The sequence below is a fragment of the Tachypleus tridentatus genome, chromosome 4 (genome assembly GCF_004210375.1).
Source record: "Tachypleus tridentatus isolate NWPU-2018 chromosome 4, ASM421037v1, whole genome shotgun sequence".
Taxonomy (NCBI): domain Eukaryota; kingdom Metazoa; phylum Arthropoda; class Merostomata; order Xiphosura; family Limulidae; genus Tachypleus; species Tachypleus tridentatus.
This window is the reverse complement of record NC_134828.1, coordinates 98,165,143-98,183,522: the sequence shown is the minus strand read 5'-3', so window position 1 is coordinate 98,183,522 and position 18,380 is coordinate 98,165,143. Positions and strand designations below refer to the sequence as shown.

The following is an 18,380-nucleotide window of genomic DNA, read 5'->3' as shown; positions in this document are numbered from 1 at the left end:
AATACAACATTAAATTATTAAATTTAACCACTACTTTACATATTATATACACCTGAAATTAGTTATCTGCAGTTCTCAGTTTTCATACTGGTGAACCCAGGGTCTGAATTGGTAATCCTATGGGTTCAGATATTTCTGTGGTTGTACAAAAAGGCAATTTTGATACCAGACTGGGATTATTAGCCCAGTGAAGTAACACCCATGAAGACTGGTTTGGTACTGTGAGAAGTTTGTTAATAAATTTCAGTATTCAGACTAGTAATGGCAACCTGGGGCCTAACACTGATAATGATACTTGACCTAGCAGACATTCACCAGTCATAGAAATGACACTATAATCCAACAGCATAATAATAAAAACTGCTCTTAAGACATAATATCATTTTCCAAAATACATTCAATAATGACATTAAAAAATGATATTTTCAGTCATAACTAAAATTTACCAACACAACACTGCAGAAGAAAATATGTAGTTTACTCAGTTTAATACAATGTAAGGTGAATTTATCAGTGTTTATGTGCAAAAATGAATAGATATTTTCTATGAAGAAATATAATTTCTTATATCAGCATTTAATATTCCTCCTCATAGTTTAAGACTTTCTAGATAAATTATTAGAGTATTAAATGTGATGATCCATTAATTTAAAGTGTTTCACCAGAAATATGAGAAAATTACTGGTTGAACACACTTGTTAGTGTTTATTCATTTGGATAAAATGATAAAAGAAAAAGTTTCACAAAACTGTAAATTTTCAATCAATACTTTCTCACCATATTCATGGCAGTAAAAACATAGAACTAATAAAAATAAAACATTAAGCTTAATAGAGGAATTACTTCTAATATATAAAACAAAAAGTCTGTTGGCTTTTGCATTGCATTAAAAAGCCTTACAGTAAAAAACCCTAAGCTTAATCAAACCAATTTAAATTCTACAAATTTTGATAATCAACTTAAATTAGCTTTCATATGTTGCTTGTCAGCAGTCTTTCCAACTAAACCTGAAACATATAAAGTAAAGAAAATGTATGTTTTGTTGCTTCATTTAATGACAGTGTGTGTGTATTTTCTTACAGCAAAGCCACATCAGGCTCTTTGTCATATCCACCGAAGGATATTAAACCCCTAATTTTAGTGTTGCTAATCCAAAGACTTACTGCTTTTTCAGCAGGGGACAATTTAATGACAAAGCATAAAACTTACTATCTGTAACCTGTAACATTATATTTATAGCATTAACTTACACCTTACATAGTCCTACTGGAACAGCAAATTTTAATTATAACAGGTTTTAAGATAAAAATTAATAACTAAAAACCTCGGATTGTGATTGTCTTAGTTTAATTTGCACTTGCACACCCACTTAGTATTTCATTACTAGAAACCCTAACACTTTACAAATAAAGATTCCAAACTTTTGGTAAAAAAGAACCTATATTTTGCAGGTAACCAAAATTAACTGGAAATGTACTATAAATTGTGTTGATGCATTCACTTAAATGTTTGATTTAAAACTGGAGTGAAAATTAAATTCTAATCAGTACTTACAACAGAATAAACTAGTAAAAGTAACCAACAACAGAAATAGTTTTTAGAAAGAAAAAAAAGTTACACCTAATACCTTGACGAAAATACTTGATTAAATTTACTGCAGAATTTATAAAATATTTACATAAAAAGTATAATATAACACCACAAGATAAATCAGCTAAAAACTGTATTGATTTGTTTTCAATTCTAAATTATTACACTTTGTAAGAAACTCAGTTCCAACCTTCAAACACTGTAATCTTGAGGTAATTCTCTTTATGTTAAAATCAGAACAAACGACATAAAATTTTGACAGAATTTGCAACTGATACCTATGTTAACAATGACATGATTCCCAAGTTATTCTGGATTCCTGAACTCCACAGTTCAGATTACAAATATAAATTCATAATTGAAACCAAAACAACCACAAAATATTTACCCATTTTATTAGGTAAAAGTCTTAAGTATGTCAAAGTAAATATGAAGAAACACTATTGCATTACAAATGAAAAAAGAGTATTACTCAATATATAATTATCAAATATTCCACAGAATGTAAATAAATGTGAAAATTTTTTCATAGCAAAATCTATAAAAACATTTGATTTTGACAATCTTCACACTAACCAACCTTTACAAAATATCATTAAAAAACTTAAAAATGCAATTATTAGACATTTTAACAAATGCAAGTAAACTGACAAATTGCATAGATCACACTAACTACTTCACTGATAATATTCATCCTAACCACTATCTGACACTGAGTGAATTCATATAAACCATAGTACAGCTAAACATATCTTCTCAACAAATCTAGTAGTTAAAAAAATTCTACAACTACAAATGAAACACACTACTTCAAGATAAAAATTAGTGTCATTAACCTTCAAGGTTAATAATAAAATAAATGATTTTAACTTTTAAAGTTATACATTTCCTGTATTCCTATATCCAGATAAAAACTTTTAAAAAATGCAAAAAGTTTACCTATCACAACTCATTGGATATGCAAGACAATTTTCAAATTTGGAAGATTTTATGGAAATCTCAAATGCTAACAAGATAAACTTTTGCATAGAGGATTTTTCATTCACCAAATTGCACACAGCATTTTTACATTTACAGTTTTGGTAACATTTCATACAATCTTCAATAAGAATATTATATAAATTAGTTTTATGGATTAACATAAAAGTTAGGAACTTGTGCAAAATTTTGTCTTTGTCTTACATAATCTTATATAAACATAAGTATTCCATCTTTCAAAGTTATCATTTTATTCAACTCTTAACATACACTTTCCTGTTTCAATCTTTTACTACAATGTAATCACTGACTCTTATACACAACATAATTAACCTTTAAACAGCAGGAATGTTGTAGGTAGCACCATCAATTTATGATGGCCACAGTTTAAGGGTTAACATAGTCACTATAAGATATGAATAACTTTACCCTAAATTTACATACTTCAACACAAGTCCAAGCATTTCCCGTACCAAAGAACTTTAAAACTAAACCTATCTCTGACTTTCCTCAAGCTGTATGCTAAATTCTCTTAATTATCTTTCCACTTTTAAGAACTGGTCATCTTTGATCTGTTCTCTTCAACCCCCCCCCCTCTCCCCATCTTCAGTAAGGTCATACTCAAATTCTATGATGGGTTAAGATAGGTAAAACTATAGCAGGTACACTCTTAACAATCATATATTCACACAGGATATGCTACTGTTTTATGGACATCTAACTTAATTTTTGCCTCATGTAACACTTATTAAGACTGTATGTGTTTCTGCAACTTATGATTATTCAGAGTTTAAATTTAAGTAGTTCAATATGTGGTTTAGTTATTTAAACACAGTATTAACTGGCAAAATGAAGCTTAAGTTAACAACTATGTTTCAGTGTCACTAAGCAGGCCCAACTTCATCAGTTGTTCTTGGGTTAAAGGCCAGAAATATCACTAGCAGTGAGGGTACCAGTCTAATGAACTTTCACAGAGTGGTCAAATAAACACTTTGTAGTTTCTCACTTATAATTAAGACTTTATTATTAACTGTAATTACCACTGCAGAATTTGGGCCATTCTGGTAGAAAGTTTTGCACAATTACCAATTATACTTTTTCTGCACCTCTACTTACAGGTAAAAGATTGAAAATTCCTCTAAACATACAGCAGGTCCAAAATGTTTTATGTCTTTGAAAAAAATACTTTAGGCTACCAGAAGCTAAATCTAAAGACTTCCTGTAATAAGTAATTTTATGAGAAAACAAACCTGGTTGTGAAAAAAAATTGTGTGCTTAATATATAAATAAATAAATAAATAAACAATTGGTTATTAAGACTACATAATGTGGTACTCATTGCTGCTTCAACATAATGAAACATCTCCAAGAAAAAGCAATTCAAATCTATATTAAGGTCTGTCAAAGTAGTAAAAATCAGTTTTGACTTTCAGCAACAAATATTAAACAGAATCTAATTGCACTTCATCTGATAAAAAGGAATTATTAGGATTGCAATAATTTGCCAACATTATTCTCAGTAATACACCTCTACACAAATAACTTGATATGAAAATATATTCAAAAAATACATTTTCTTCTTCATTTCTGACAAGCATTCTCTTCATGAACCATGGTTAAAATGTTCATCAAGCACCTTGATCAATTTTTTGTTAATTTCTTCAAATGCTACTTCACACAAAAACTACTCAAGATATAGTCATGTCCAAACAACATATCTCCAGATTACATATTACTAATATATAAACTCCAAGATGAATGATGAATGTTTAGACATACAGGAATTATAAAACTAGTTCATTTAATTATTAGAATTATACCTCACCACAACATATTTTACAAAAAGAAAGATATATAAATACTATACATTATATATGAATCTCACCTATTACGGGAAATTAACAATTTTTTAGGTTGAGAATCCACCGTATTTTCACGTTCTTGTTGTCGTATTTTTCTTGCTTTCTGAATATGTTTTTCTGAAAAAGAAGATTAATACACAAAACACACTCAAAACATTGTAATACTTCACAGTTACTAAATGAACCATTGGAAAATGTCACACTACTAAAATGTATATTTTTATTCACATTCCATTCTATCTTACCCCAAATTAATTTCATTAATTAGTTACCACATTTAAAGCAGTGATACAACTAGAGCATTACAGAATATTCAGTACACAATCTTTAGCATGAATAGAAATTTAATTGTATGAAAAAAAAAGCAGGTTACAAGAAGAACTGTTTTAATTACCAAACTAATGTTAACTCAAATAAGTAGTTGGTCTAAAACTGTAATTCTATTGCACGGAATAGTGTGTAACCTTCAATCTTTAAAGCATAAAACCTACTGTTATTATTTATTTTTGCTAAAACTGAATTAAAGCCTACTAACCCAACTGCTAAAAATATTAAGATGAAGATCTTTTTTTAACAGGCTTACACTGAAGTGGAACAATATATTTTGTATTTGAAACTGAAATTTTGACAACCTGTTAGAATTAACATTTAACTTTTATTGTGTTATTACCATTAGGTGGATATTTTTATTCTAATTTCTACAGCATTTCTACTTTCATCTACATAAAAGGATCACCTTTATAACAATATACTCCAAAACAATTCTTCAAAGTTGATAAAGTAAGCAGAACTATCATCTCTATATTAAAAATAAACTTGAGTATATGCCTAACTCCCAGTATTTTGTCCTAATGTTATAATTTTTTTATAATAAAAATGTATTTCAGATATGTACTTACCTCTCCCTCTCAAGATTAGCTATTCTTGTTCAGTACTGCCTTATACATGCAAACTCTTTCTTTACACATATGCAAGTCTTGCACAATTCCCTTGTTGGAATTAGTACATTCCAAAGTGTCTGTCATGCATATCACCTGTTACCCAACAGTACACTCACATGACACATAACTCCTTCTACAGTCCTTTAATGAACTTTCACTTCAAAGTTTGGCAGATGTGAGCACTGAAGTGGGTAGAAAGGGTGGGAAGTGTGAGAGGAGGTAAGTATTTATTAAAAGTACATTTTCAGTATAGTAAAATTCTAACTTCCAATATGGCATTTACCTCCTATAACAGGGGTTCCCAACCGGTGGGTCCCGACCCCCAAGGGGGTCGCAAAGCCTTGTTAGAAGTAGCTTGGAATAACATTAATTTTATTTCATCAATTACATTTTCATGTCGCGAGTGCCAAAAGGTTGGGAACCCCTGTCCTATAACAAGGTTAGCTAGGATCCCACACTGATAAGAAGGAGGAACCAGTGTGAACGAACAGTAGAGGAACCTCCATGCATCCAAAGGATACTCCTGACAATGAGAGAGAGATGTGGGGATCAGAGGAGGGGAACTGCACCACTTCTGAACCAAATATACTCTTTACCCATGTGTAGAAATTCATAAAACACTAGGGCAGAAATTGCAAACTGTAGAATGACAATGCCTCAGATTATACTCGGCAAGTCAAATACATTCAAAACCTCCTCTACAGGATACTGACATCCATGAGAAAGTTGGATGAGAATTACACCATCTTCATCTCCAACCCATGAATTGGAGATTCAAATACAAACCAATTCCTGAGTGCTACACAAAGATCAACACCCTACAGCAATCCAGGACTGACTATTCTGCATCGAGATGGCTGGTTCAACTTGTGCAAGGACTCATGTTGATTGATTCACTTGAATCCAGCACTTCAATCCCAAAAACTGACATCCATATGAAGTTAAGATGAGGAATCCATCCTAATCTAACTGGATGAACTGCATGTGCAATGGATCAACTCCAGCTTTAATGTGGTGTGTGACAGGAAGCCTTGTCAACCTAAAAGTGAAGGATCAACAGAACCATGTGTAAATAAATAACAAACAGTAGCTGGCCACATCAACCACTTCAGTGAAGAATCAACTCCTCATTAGTGTATATAATATAAGGAGGCCACATCCATTTGTAAACTGATTGAACAACCCCAGTAGTTGAAGATATTGTTAAATATGTAATTAGTATAAGGAAGCCATGTCATCCAGGTAGGTGACAGATCAGCTCCTGGACAGAGTAAGTAATATCAGGAGACAACATCCAAAAGTAATGGGAATGATCAACACCAGTGGATGCCAAGTTGCATTTACACCAATAGAACACCACCACCTTACTTTCAATGAAATGATTATAGCCAGCATTTCAGTGAAAATCATTGTCCACCACCCAAGCAGCTTAGAATTGGAAAGTGATAAGGACTCCCCTACTCCACTCAAAGAAGAGGGTAAAAATGCATTGGAGAGTCCTGATGGCTGTTATCACCAAAACAGTGTAACTGGTGATCACAATACCCTATTTTGAAAAGCAAACTATACTGAGTTCTTTGCTCAAGGCATAACAGGAATGGACAGCTATCCCCTTTTGTTTTAGCCATGCAATCCATGGGTGGTATAGTCCCAAATGGAAAAATTTATAAAGCAACCACTGTGAAGTAGGTAACCTCCCAGCAATCTTGTGGAGCACCCTATCTCTATGGTGACCATGCAGGCCTATGGATGAAATGGTGTAAGTCAACATGGTGTACAGTGTTGATTTTGTTGTTAAAAACATCTGTGCAGACACAGCTTGCCACAGAGTGGGATCCATGTGAAAAAGATGGAATAAAGAAGGCTTCTGAAAAAGAGAAAAAATAATAAAACATACTAATTAAAGTCTCACTAATGTCTGGTGCACAGCAACAGGTAAAAGACAAAACCCTGACTATATGAAAATGTGATGTAATGAAGATAATGGGTGACAAATGTACTGAGCATGGTCCATATGCCAACTTAAAGAATCTCCTTTAAATTACAGTTACGACAGAAAGTGTTCATACTCCTGTGTCCCAAGTGGCTTTTGGCTCATAACTTAAAAAGTATCATGATTAGGCAAATAGAAGTATTGTATATTATAAGTATTATACTAACACATATCTACATAAATTTTTATGTAAGTTAGATGACAAATAAACTGTTTATAACCAAAAATAGGAGGAGCATAAAGTGTTCATACACTTCAGAACATGAAAAAAACTGATATTCTCGTACAAATTTTGTTTAGTTTGGCGAATAAACTACATTATACCATTCCAGAACTAGACACTGGATTCATAATTATTGGAATTTAGCCAGCAAAAAATGTACTTCCGGCAATTTAGCACCGTTTCTGTCATTATCTGCTTGGTCATCATGGCGAACAGAAAACAACTGTCCAGTGATTTTAAAAAACTGAATTATTCTAAAATACAAGTTTCGTGTGTCTCTCTCCGGTATTGCTACACAACTTAATGTGCCAAAATCTACTGTTCAAAGTACAATTGCCAAGTTTAAGCTTACAGGATCAACTGCTAACCTCCCTCGTTCCAGATGGCCCACCAAAATTCCAGAAAGAACCAAGAGGAAGGTTCTCAGAGAAGTTAGTAGGAACTCTCGTTTAGCATGTTATGACATACAGAATTTGATTGTTGATTGATTGATTTAGTGTTTTATGGCACAAAACAGCGAGGCTATCTGCACCAGACGTTCGGTAAAAATGTAAAAAAAAAAAAAAAAAAAAATGTAGTAATAGACATAAATGGAAATGAAGGTAAAACAAAAAAGTATAAAACCAATGTTGACACCTAGTCTACAATGTTAAGATATAAGGCAGAGTATAAGAAGTTGTAAGGTATTTACTCTAGCAAAAAGGTAATGATCATAACCCGCCAGGAAGACTAACAGGTAAGTTCCAGAACCACCGTCAGTCACCTGAAGTTGGTCTTTCAAGTCCTGGTTCTGGGTTATGTGTCATAGCAACCAGTATCAAAATGTAAAAGAATAAAAGTTTTAAAAGATACATAGCAAAATTGTAACAATGAGTAGCCAAATGTCCAGTAAAAAGATAAAGTCAAGTAAATGGAGTAAAATTGGTAAAAGTAAATGAAGGTAAACACAAAACAGCAATTAAAACAGAAAATGGTGTAAAAACCAATGGTGACATCCAGTCTTCAAAATTGTAAAATATTTACTCTAGCAAAATGGTAATGATCATAACCCACCAGGAAGACTAACAGGTAAGTTCAAGAACCACCGTCAGTCACCTGAAGTTGGTCTTTCCAGTCCTGGTTCGTAATAATGGTTAAAGATAAAAGAGTCAATATAATTGCCAGTACTAAAAGTTAAATTGTAAAAGTGTGAAATGATATGCAGCAAAGGTAGTATAATAACAACTCGCTAGGTCAATATGGCCAGTACTAAAAGTTAAATTGTAAAAGTGTGAAATGATATGCGACTAACAACTCGCTAGTAGTTCAAACGGATAGTTCAAGTTCAAACAGTAGCGTTAGTCACCTGAAGTTGGCCTTTCCAGTCCTGGTGTCGAGTTATTTAATGTTTTGGCCATTGTCCAATGTCAAATTGAAGGAGAGAGATTAAAACTGTAAAAAAGGAACAACAATTAAAAAGGTGTAATGAATAAATATGCAACACTTAAATGAGATTAAAAAGATTAATGGCCATTAAAAAGTAAAACATTATCAAGATGGACAGAGTCACCATCACCAATAACTCTGTCCAATGTTACAGACTGACCTTGGGAAAAAATATGTTTAAAATATTGCCGTCATTGAGAATTGTAACGATGGCAAGAAAGTAAAACGTGGCTGATAGTGATTTGAGTGTTACACAAACTACACATTGGTGCATCAGTTCCAGATAAAGAAAATGATGAGTTAAAAAACTGTGACTAATGCGTAGTCTAGTGAGAACAACTTCCTCCTTCCAAACTTTACGGAAGCTAGATGGCCAAAGTCCAATTGTGGGTTTGATTTGAAAAAGTTTGTTGTCACGTTGCTCACTCCAAGTGGACTACCAGCTGGCACGGAGCCAAGCCTTGTAGACAACACCATAGTCCATATACGGAATAGGCATAGGAGTGATGGTGCTGAATCAGACATATTTAGCTGCCATGTCTGCAAGCTCGTTCCCGCAAATACCAACATGGCCTGGTATCCAGAAAAACTGGATTGAAGTAGCTGCTAATGAGAAATGGGCCAGTCGGTTTCGAATATCAGCAAGAATAGGATCTGAGCTAACGTGTAGTGATTCCAAGGCAAGTATAGAACTAAGCGAATCAGTATAAATAGTGCAGTTGGAGTACTGCTCAGCTGCAATATGATCCAGGGCAAGAGATATGGCATACAGTTCAGCAGTGAACACAGAAGCTGTAGAAGGGATTCTGCATGCAACTACTGACCCATAGCAAACCATAGCAGAGCCCACTGAATTACCTGATTTGGAACCATCTGTATAAATGGGAACTGAATGATTGTTTAAAAGATATTCATTGAATAAAAGACGGTACTTCCAATCTGGAGTATCTGCCTTTTTAGGTGACTGAAAGAAAGGTCACATTTGGGGCTGTAATAAGCCATGGTGGGATGGGCCAACCTGTGGAATCTGCAATGTTATCCAAGGACAGACCCAATTCATCCAATTGCGCCCGGATGCGAAGGCCAAACGGAGCAATGACAGATCGTCTGTTCTGAAAAAGTACTGCACACCGAGGAAGGAAAACACATCTCCAGGTGGGATGCTTTGGTAAGGAATGAAGTTTCGAAGTATATTGTAAAGATAGTTGCAAACGGCGAAAGTGTAGAGAAGGTTCATGAGATTCAATGTATATACTTTGAACCGGAGAACTACGGAAAGCCCCAGTGCAGAGTCGAAGTCCTTGGTGATGAATGGGGTCCAGCATCTTTAAGGCCGAGGGTCTGGCAGAGCCATAGACCATTGATCCATAATCGAGTTTCGATCTAATAAGAGCACGATATACCTTTAACACTGAACAGCGATCTGCCCCCAACTGGAAGAAGAGAGAACACGGAGGATGTTCAGTGCTCTTGTGCATTTCACCCGAAGCTGCTTTAAGTGTGGTATAAAGGTCAGTTTACGATCAAAGATAAGCCCCAAGAACTTGGTCTCAGGGACCACTGGCAACGAAACTTCACCGATATGAAGTTCAGGATCAGGGTGAATACCCTGTTGGTGGCTAAAGTGCATGCAAACGGTTTTAGAGAGAGAGAAATTAAAACCGTTCGCCACAGTCCACTTCAGTATACAATTGAGAGCAATTTATAGTTGCCGCTCAATATATCTCATGTTTGACGATGAGATGTGAAAGTCGTCGACATACAGCCCATTCGCAACAGTGAGAGGGAGTTGTTCGGTGAAGGCATTTATCTTTATACTGAAGAGTGTAACACTCAATACACAGCCTTGAGGAACTCCAAGTTCCTGTACAAATGAACGGGAAAGTGTCGAACCCACACGAACTTGGAATCTCCTGTCCATTAAAAAATTTTTAATAAACAAGGGTAGATGGCCACGTAACCCATATGTATGGAGGTCTCGCAAAACGCCATACCTCCATGTTGTGTCGTAAGCCTTCTCTATGTCAAAGAATATTGATACAAGATGTTGGTGGTTGAGAAAGGCTTCTCTGATAGATGTTTCAAGACGAATTAGGTGGTCTGTGGTGGAGTGCTGTCGATGGAACCCACACTGGGTGGGCGAGAGAAGGTTGTTTGATTCAAGGAACCAAACAAGACGAGCATTAACCATCCTTTCTAATGTCTTACAGAGACAGCAAGTCAAAGCAATCGGACGGTAGTTTGAAGGAATCTTGGGATCTTTCCCTGGCTTAGAGAAAGGTAAAATAATAGCCTGGCGCCAGGCATCAGGAAAAACATTCTCCTGCCAGATCCAGTTGAAAACAATCAGAAGGACATCAAGAGAAGCAGGATATAGATGGTGCAGCATGTCATAATGAATATCATCAGGTCCAACAGATGTACTGGCAGACCGATGAAGGGCCATTTTTAGTTCCACCAGGGTAAAGGGACAATTATAGTCAAAGAAACAGTCAGTTCGAAAGGAAAGAGGTGCTCGCTCTGCCCGAGTCTTGATGGCCAGGAAGGTGGAGGAACAAGCAGAAGTGCTAGATACCCAGCAAAAGCTTTCAGCTAGAGTGTTAGCAATGTTCCGAACATCAGTCACCTCCTGACCATCAGAGAGTAAGATCAAGAGGGGGATAGAATTGTAGTGTCCATTAACCTTTCAAATCCTGTCCCATATGATCTTGGAACTGGTGGTAGAAGATATGCTGGTTGTGAACTTAATCCAAGATTCCTTCTGGCTTTGACGTCTTACCCACCTAGCATGCGCACAGGCCCGTTGGAAAGCGACATGGTTCGAAAGTGTGGGATATCTACGAAAAGTATCCCAGGCCCGCTTTCGAGCCTTCCGTGCTAAGTGGCAAGCAGGATTCCACCACGGACGAGAATATCGTGGAAAACGTGTCGAGGTTTTAGGAATACACTGAGCAGCTGCATGTGTAATACAGTCAGTTACCGCTGCTACACAGTCGTCTATTGATGGCTGATTTACGATGGCAGGATCAAGTTCTGCGAGAGCAGTGAATGTGGACCAGTCTGCCTGATCCAGCTTCCACTGGGGCACGCGGGTAGGGTGGCATCGACCACGGCCGGTCTCTCTCAAAAGGATCGGAAAATGATCACTGCCTAGTGGATTACTGTCAACCCTCCATGCAAAATGGGAGAATAATGAAGGGGAGCAAACTGAGAGATCAATAGCGGTAAAGGACTGACTAGGTGCATGAAAGTAAGTGGAAGAACCAGTATTGAAAAGAGAAAGATTGTGATCAGAGAGCATTTACTCTACAGATCGGCCCCTCCCATCAATAATAGCACTTCCCCAGAGGGGATGATGTCCATTAAAATCCCCTAGGATTAGAAATGGAGATGGCAATTGTTCAACGAGAGCATCAAGATCTGATTGATCATATGTCTCTCCAGGGGACAAATACAGAGAACAAACAGTGATGGTATGACCCAAGGAAACACGGATGGCTACAGCCTCCAAGGGTGTGTTGAGTGACAAAGACAGGGTGGGCACGTGTTGATCAACCAACAGTGCCATCCCTCCATGTACTTGACCATCACACAACCTGTCATTTCTGTACAGAGAAAACTGCCAAATGGACGGTATCAGCAGTTTTGAGAAATGTTTCTTGTAAAGAAAAACAAACAGGATGGTAGGAAGCAATCAGCGTTTTGATATCATCCAGATTAGAACGTAAACCTCGACAGTTCCATTGTATCAAGGTGGCCATTTTTAAGAATGGGTAGGCAAAGTGGCTGGAGAACCCTTCGGTTTACGACCACGTCTTTTTTCTTTACTGTCTTTAGTCGGAGGAGGTGTATCAACCTCCATGGATCCTGCTCTGGGTCGGGTGGGCAGGTTTTTCTTATTGGAAGGGAAATCCAGTGACTGAGGACGCGAACGAATAATTGTTTTGTCTCTTGTGGTGGGAGAAAAAGATGTATCAGAAGAAATGCCTGTATTTGAAACTGAAGGACGTGGATCTTGAGGTTTGTTGGAAGGTATGGGAGGAACAGAGATGGGTGTGGAAGTCGATTCATCAACCTTTTTAACCATGGAGGTCAAAAGGCTTTTCTTTTGTTTTGAAAACGATTCTCTTGGAGGCACAGAGAGATCTGTCTGCACTCCCACTGTAGTTGTGGAATGAAGTGCAGCAGCATATGTCCGAGATGGAGTTGTGGACAGCAATTTCCGAGCCTCAGGATAACTAATGTTATGTGTCGTTTTCAAAGCTGCACCTCTTTTTCCTCCAACCATTTTGGGCAAGAATGAAAGTAAGAGGGGTGAGAACCATTGCATTTTACGCAATGTGGGTTCATGTCACAGTCATAGGCATCGTGGTCCTTGCCTCCACAACGAGCACATGTCAGGGAACCACGACAAGATGTCTTTGAGTGGCCGAATCTCTGACATTGAAAACATCGAAGAGGGTTTGGTATGTATGGCCAAACCCTGCAAATGAGATAACCTGCCTTGATGGTGGCAGGTGCACGTGGTGAAGTAAATGTTAAAACGAGGGTATTTGTTGGCAGTGTAACTCCATCTTTGCGAGTGGAGATGAGCCTCACTGCAGAAACTCCTTGAGTGGAGAGACCAGCGAGAATCTCTGACTCGGGAACGTTCTTCAAATCCCTTTCAACAATAACTCCTTGTGAAGAATTCAAGGTAGCATGGGGTGTAACCTCAATAGGTATATCCCCAATTGCCTTTGAATTCAAGAGGAGTTCACTGTGTTGGGATGTGGATGTTTCAACCAATATGTCACCAGATCAAAGTTTCTTTACTGATTTTGGAGAGCCAGCAAGTCCCTCTAGTCCCTTTTGAAGAAAAAAAGGGGACATTTGCCCTAAAGGTTTTTCGAAAGAGAATGTAATATAAGAAAATGAGGTGCGTGTGTTACTGATGTTGAAGATTGCTGTTCTGAGTATTCAAGACGTGGTCGCTTACCCATTGACTGTTCTTTTACAATTTTATTTAAATTTTTTAGAGGATCCATAGGAAAAAGAAAAAATTTTGGTACCCACTGACCCCACCCACCATGGAGCCCTACTAGGGGATGCACTACAAAGTCACGCAAGGACAATGCAGCAACACCAGGGTTTCGTGAGCACTATACCCAAACACCAGCATCAGGCACAATGTCCACAACACCCGTTAAGAACTTCCAACACTGGTACTTGGTTGACTCTAGCCAAAGTGGACCAGCCGATTGACCCAAGGGGGGCCACCCAAAGGCCGCCCGTCTACAGGAATTCGAGGCCAAAGTGGTGTGTTAGGGTTGGACCCCTCAACCACCAGGATCCTCTCCTCTCCTTCACGAGTCGCCACGCACGGCAAACACGTGGGTGGATGTTTAGATCCCAGAGAAGGTAACCAGATAGAACAGAACCTTCCCTGGGAGGTCCCCTCACCACGTACAGGAATCCACACCAAGGGGGACATACAGAAACTGGTAAGGGAAACTGGGGTTGAAATAAGCAACTCTACAGTTACGAACGTTACGCTCTTCTGGGTTCAAAGCATGCCGTCCTCGTAGAAATCCATATTTAACGCTTGTTCATTTAGAAGCACAATTGAGGTATGCAAGAAAGCATGTAGGTAAACCCTTTACCTATTGAAAGAGTAATATTTGGTAAGACGAGACTAAAATCAAGTTTTTTGGTCACAATGATGTTCGCTATATTTTCCGTAAGAAGGGGGGAACGAAATCTTCCAAAGAACACCGTCCCTACAGTTAAACATGGAGGTTTAACAATTATGCTATTGGGTTCCTTCAGCTCTTCTGGTGTAGGCAGCCTTCACCGTGTCAAAGGAATCATGAAAAAAGAAGAGTATGTTGATATATTAGGCACTTATATCAAGAATGATGGTTGGAACTTGTGGCTTGGGCATCGTTGCATCTTCCAGCAAAACAATGACCCTAAGCACACATTGAAACATGTGCAATCCTGGTTGCAAAGGAACCATATAACCATTCTGGAGTGGCCATCACAGTCACCCAATCTCAACCCAATTGAAAATGTTTGGCATGAGTTGAAGACCAGGGTTCATCTGTGTCATCCGAAAAACTTGCAAAAGTTGGAGGCTTTCTGTAAAGAAGAATGGAAGAAAATACCAGTTGAGTACTGTCAAACGATCATGAAGAGCTATGAAGAGAGATTGTGCCAAGTAACCCACCTGAAAGGATACACAATTGACCACTGAAGTAGACACACAAACACTTTTTATCCCTCCTATTTTTGGTTATTTGTTTATAAACAGTTTATTTGTTGTTCAATTTAAATAAAAATTTATGTAGATGTGTGTTAGTGTAATATTTATAATATACTATACTTTCATTATCCTAATCATGATACTTTTTAAATTATGAGGAAAACAGTACTCACAACACAGGGATATGAACACTTTCTATCGTAACTGTACGACAAAGATGGCAAATGAGGGAATGCTAGATGACAAATATTATGGGAGAGCATGTGGAACAAGGTATGGGTAAAGAAGGTAGAGAAGAGTAGGCCAAATGAATCAGAAGATGAACCCAATTATAACAACAGAAGGGAAAAGATAATGAAGAGAGGAGGACTACCAGGAAATGAAAAGGCACTTTCTTAAATGCTTTCTGAAAATACAGATATACCAAACTTACACCCTTACCCTCATCTACATATGGATTTTCAAAGCATGTCAAAAGAGTTGAAAAGCAAAATTCTCCTTTATTGAAATTACGTTTGGCTATACAATAAAATTCTAAACTTTGTTAAATGACTTGTAAATTATATTTTATCAGACTTTTCAAACCTTCTCCCACTACTGATGTAAGATTAATAGGCCAACTTCTGTTACCTCCCTTGAAGATAGAAGTGACATTAACTAGTTTCCAATCTGTTGGTATTTCTCCACTATTCAAGCACTTACATAGAATTTTTGCAAGTAGCTCACATATCCAATCCTTGACTGCCTTTAAAACCATCTGGGAAACACTATCTGGCCCAAGAGCCTTACCACCCTTTAAACTTCCCATTTTTATTTTAACAAGCTCAGAATTAAAGCAACTATCTTGTACAACTTTATTTTCATCTATCAATTGCTCAAGATGAGAAATACTTCTTAAGTTATTAGAAAAAAACTGAAGAAAAAAAGCAGAGCTCAATAACTTAGCCATTTCATAATCATCAGATACAAGTCTACATTATCATCCCTCAAGGGTCCTATCCCCATCCAAAGATTTTGTTTACCTCCTATGTACTTTAAAAAGGTTTCACTCTTAGTTTTTATGTTTTCAGCCACACTTCACGACTGATATGTGCCACTACCACAGAGTTGTCAGAATGAGCAATCAAAAAACAGTTATGCATAAGAAAAAGGAAATGAGATAACTAAGAGAAAGAAATTTGAGAACATTGGTATGCTAAACATGTTCATTGGCAGACCAATGGCACAAACCTTTGTGGTGATCAACCCAAGCCTCCCATCTCTGAAGAGAAGTGTCTGTGAACAGACTGACAACTGACGTGAAGGTTTAGTAGATGAGTGTGGAGGAAGTCACTACTATAACATGAGCACACTATGCTACTATCAGTTCATAAATCATGTGTGAAGATTTACATGAGAAACCCATTAGAATGTACTATTTCCAACAATAAGAGTGTGCAAGGCTTTTGCCATGTGTAAAGAAAAAATTCACACACAAGCAGAAATGAATCAGAATAGCTAATATTGTGACCATTAAGATCCCATGTACGTAATGACAGAGCCAAACATTATCCAAAAAATCTTTAATATTATTTGTGTTATTTATAACATTTCCTAAATATATTTCAAATGTTTGTTTCCAGCAAAATTTTATATTCTGTCTGTTTTTTTCTCTATCCTAACTATATGGAATCTGTAAATTTGACAAACCTTGTAAACACCATAAAAATTAGGATATAAATATAAATTATGCTTTTTTCATTCCAGAATGCAGACAAACTGTAACACCAAACCACAAATGTTTAACTTAAAGAGCTGAAATGTCACAATATTATATATTTATTATTTTTATTACATTGACTTTCCAGTCATGACTTGCTAACATTTCAAAAGTTCCATTGGCAAGGTACATGTGCACTCATGTTACCATATCCAATAATATAAAACTGACTTTAAATCTTTACAAACTGTCTTGGCTGTACTTTAGTGGACTAGTACTTAGAAAAATAGTCACATTTCAATTATTATATATTATACACACACACACACACATTATTAGCAGTACTTACCAGTACATTCTTAAACTTATTTCTCTTACAAAATACAACATTAAATAACTAAGTACAACAACCAACTATATCTTCTAGCTACCTTTGTGTTCATTTGCTGCATGCCAATGGTTGCTAAGCCTTTTCAAATTTTGCATATGGAGGATGCGAAACAAAATCATTTTTTTTAGGTTTGATATATACATTTTGAGCAACCAAAAAATCATAAATTACTATATAGATATTATGGAATTCCACTATAATTTATCAAGTTTGGTGACTAAACTGTATTTTGTCTTTAAAAAATATGTAATTTCAAGAAGTCTAAAGACACAACCTACCTGCTTGAAATCTTGGATTGGAAAAACAAGTTGGCTCCCTAGCTATTTAAAATGGCTGAGAAAGTGACAAGTGGGACATTGAAATATCTATTGGTTATTCACCCATCATATACTGAAGAAAATATACAAGTAAAATGTGAAAAACTAGAAACTTGTTAAGTTAAATAAGAAAACTTAAACAAAAATATCACATGTAAGCTGTTGTCATATGAGGTATCTCAAGAACTTATTTATCCTAAGCTTTTGCCATGTAATTTATTGCTTTGTTAGATTAGGCACAATTCAAAAGCAATAAAGCAATGACATTAAATGAGAGCAGCTGTGAAACTGTTGGAAGCCGAACATTGTTTAGAATAAATAACTATAATTGTCCTGAAATCTATAATCGTTATGAAAATAGATACTTTTGATCTTATTTTATATTTTCCAGCTTTCGCTACAATTAGTGTTAGGATAACAAAAACAAGATAAAGTCTTGGCAAAAAAACTTCTGAAGTTCATTTCAAAAGTTCTCACGGTACATAAATCAAAACTACAAGATTAAAAGTATTATTATTTATTCTTAGCATGAAAACACATTTCACTTAAGACTGAATCAGTAAAGACTGTGTAAAACTTACAGATAAATCTTTAGTATAAATATTTCATTCAAAAATTTGATTGTGTAAAACAGGTTTTAACATTCACTAAAAGCTAAGGAAATTCTTTAAAAATACACTTAAGAAGGATATGGTTTGCATGATATTGTAACATTAT

General features: G+C 36.1%; 1 protein-coding gene across 7 annotated transcripts in view; it reads right to left on the bottom strand.

Moving 5' to 3' along the window:
- LOC143249744 (protein FAM219A) overlaps positions 1 to 18,380 on the bottom strand; it is a 60,950-nt gene that overhangs the window by 26,014 nt on the left and 16,556 nt on the right. For all 7 annotated transcript variants that reach the window (XM_076500091.1, XM_076500086.1, XM_076500087.1 and 4 more), the window contains exon 4: positions 4,454 to 4,547. In XM_076500091.1, the coding sequence (XP_076356206.1) occupies positions 4,454 to 4,547 (94 nt within the window). The remainder of the gene's footprint in view (positions 1 to 4,453; positions 4,548 to 18,380) is intronic.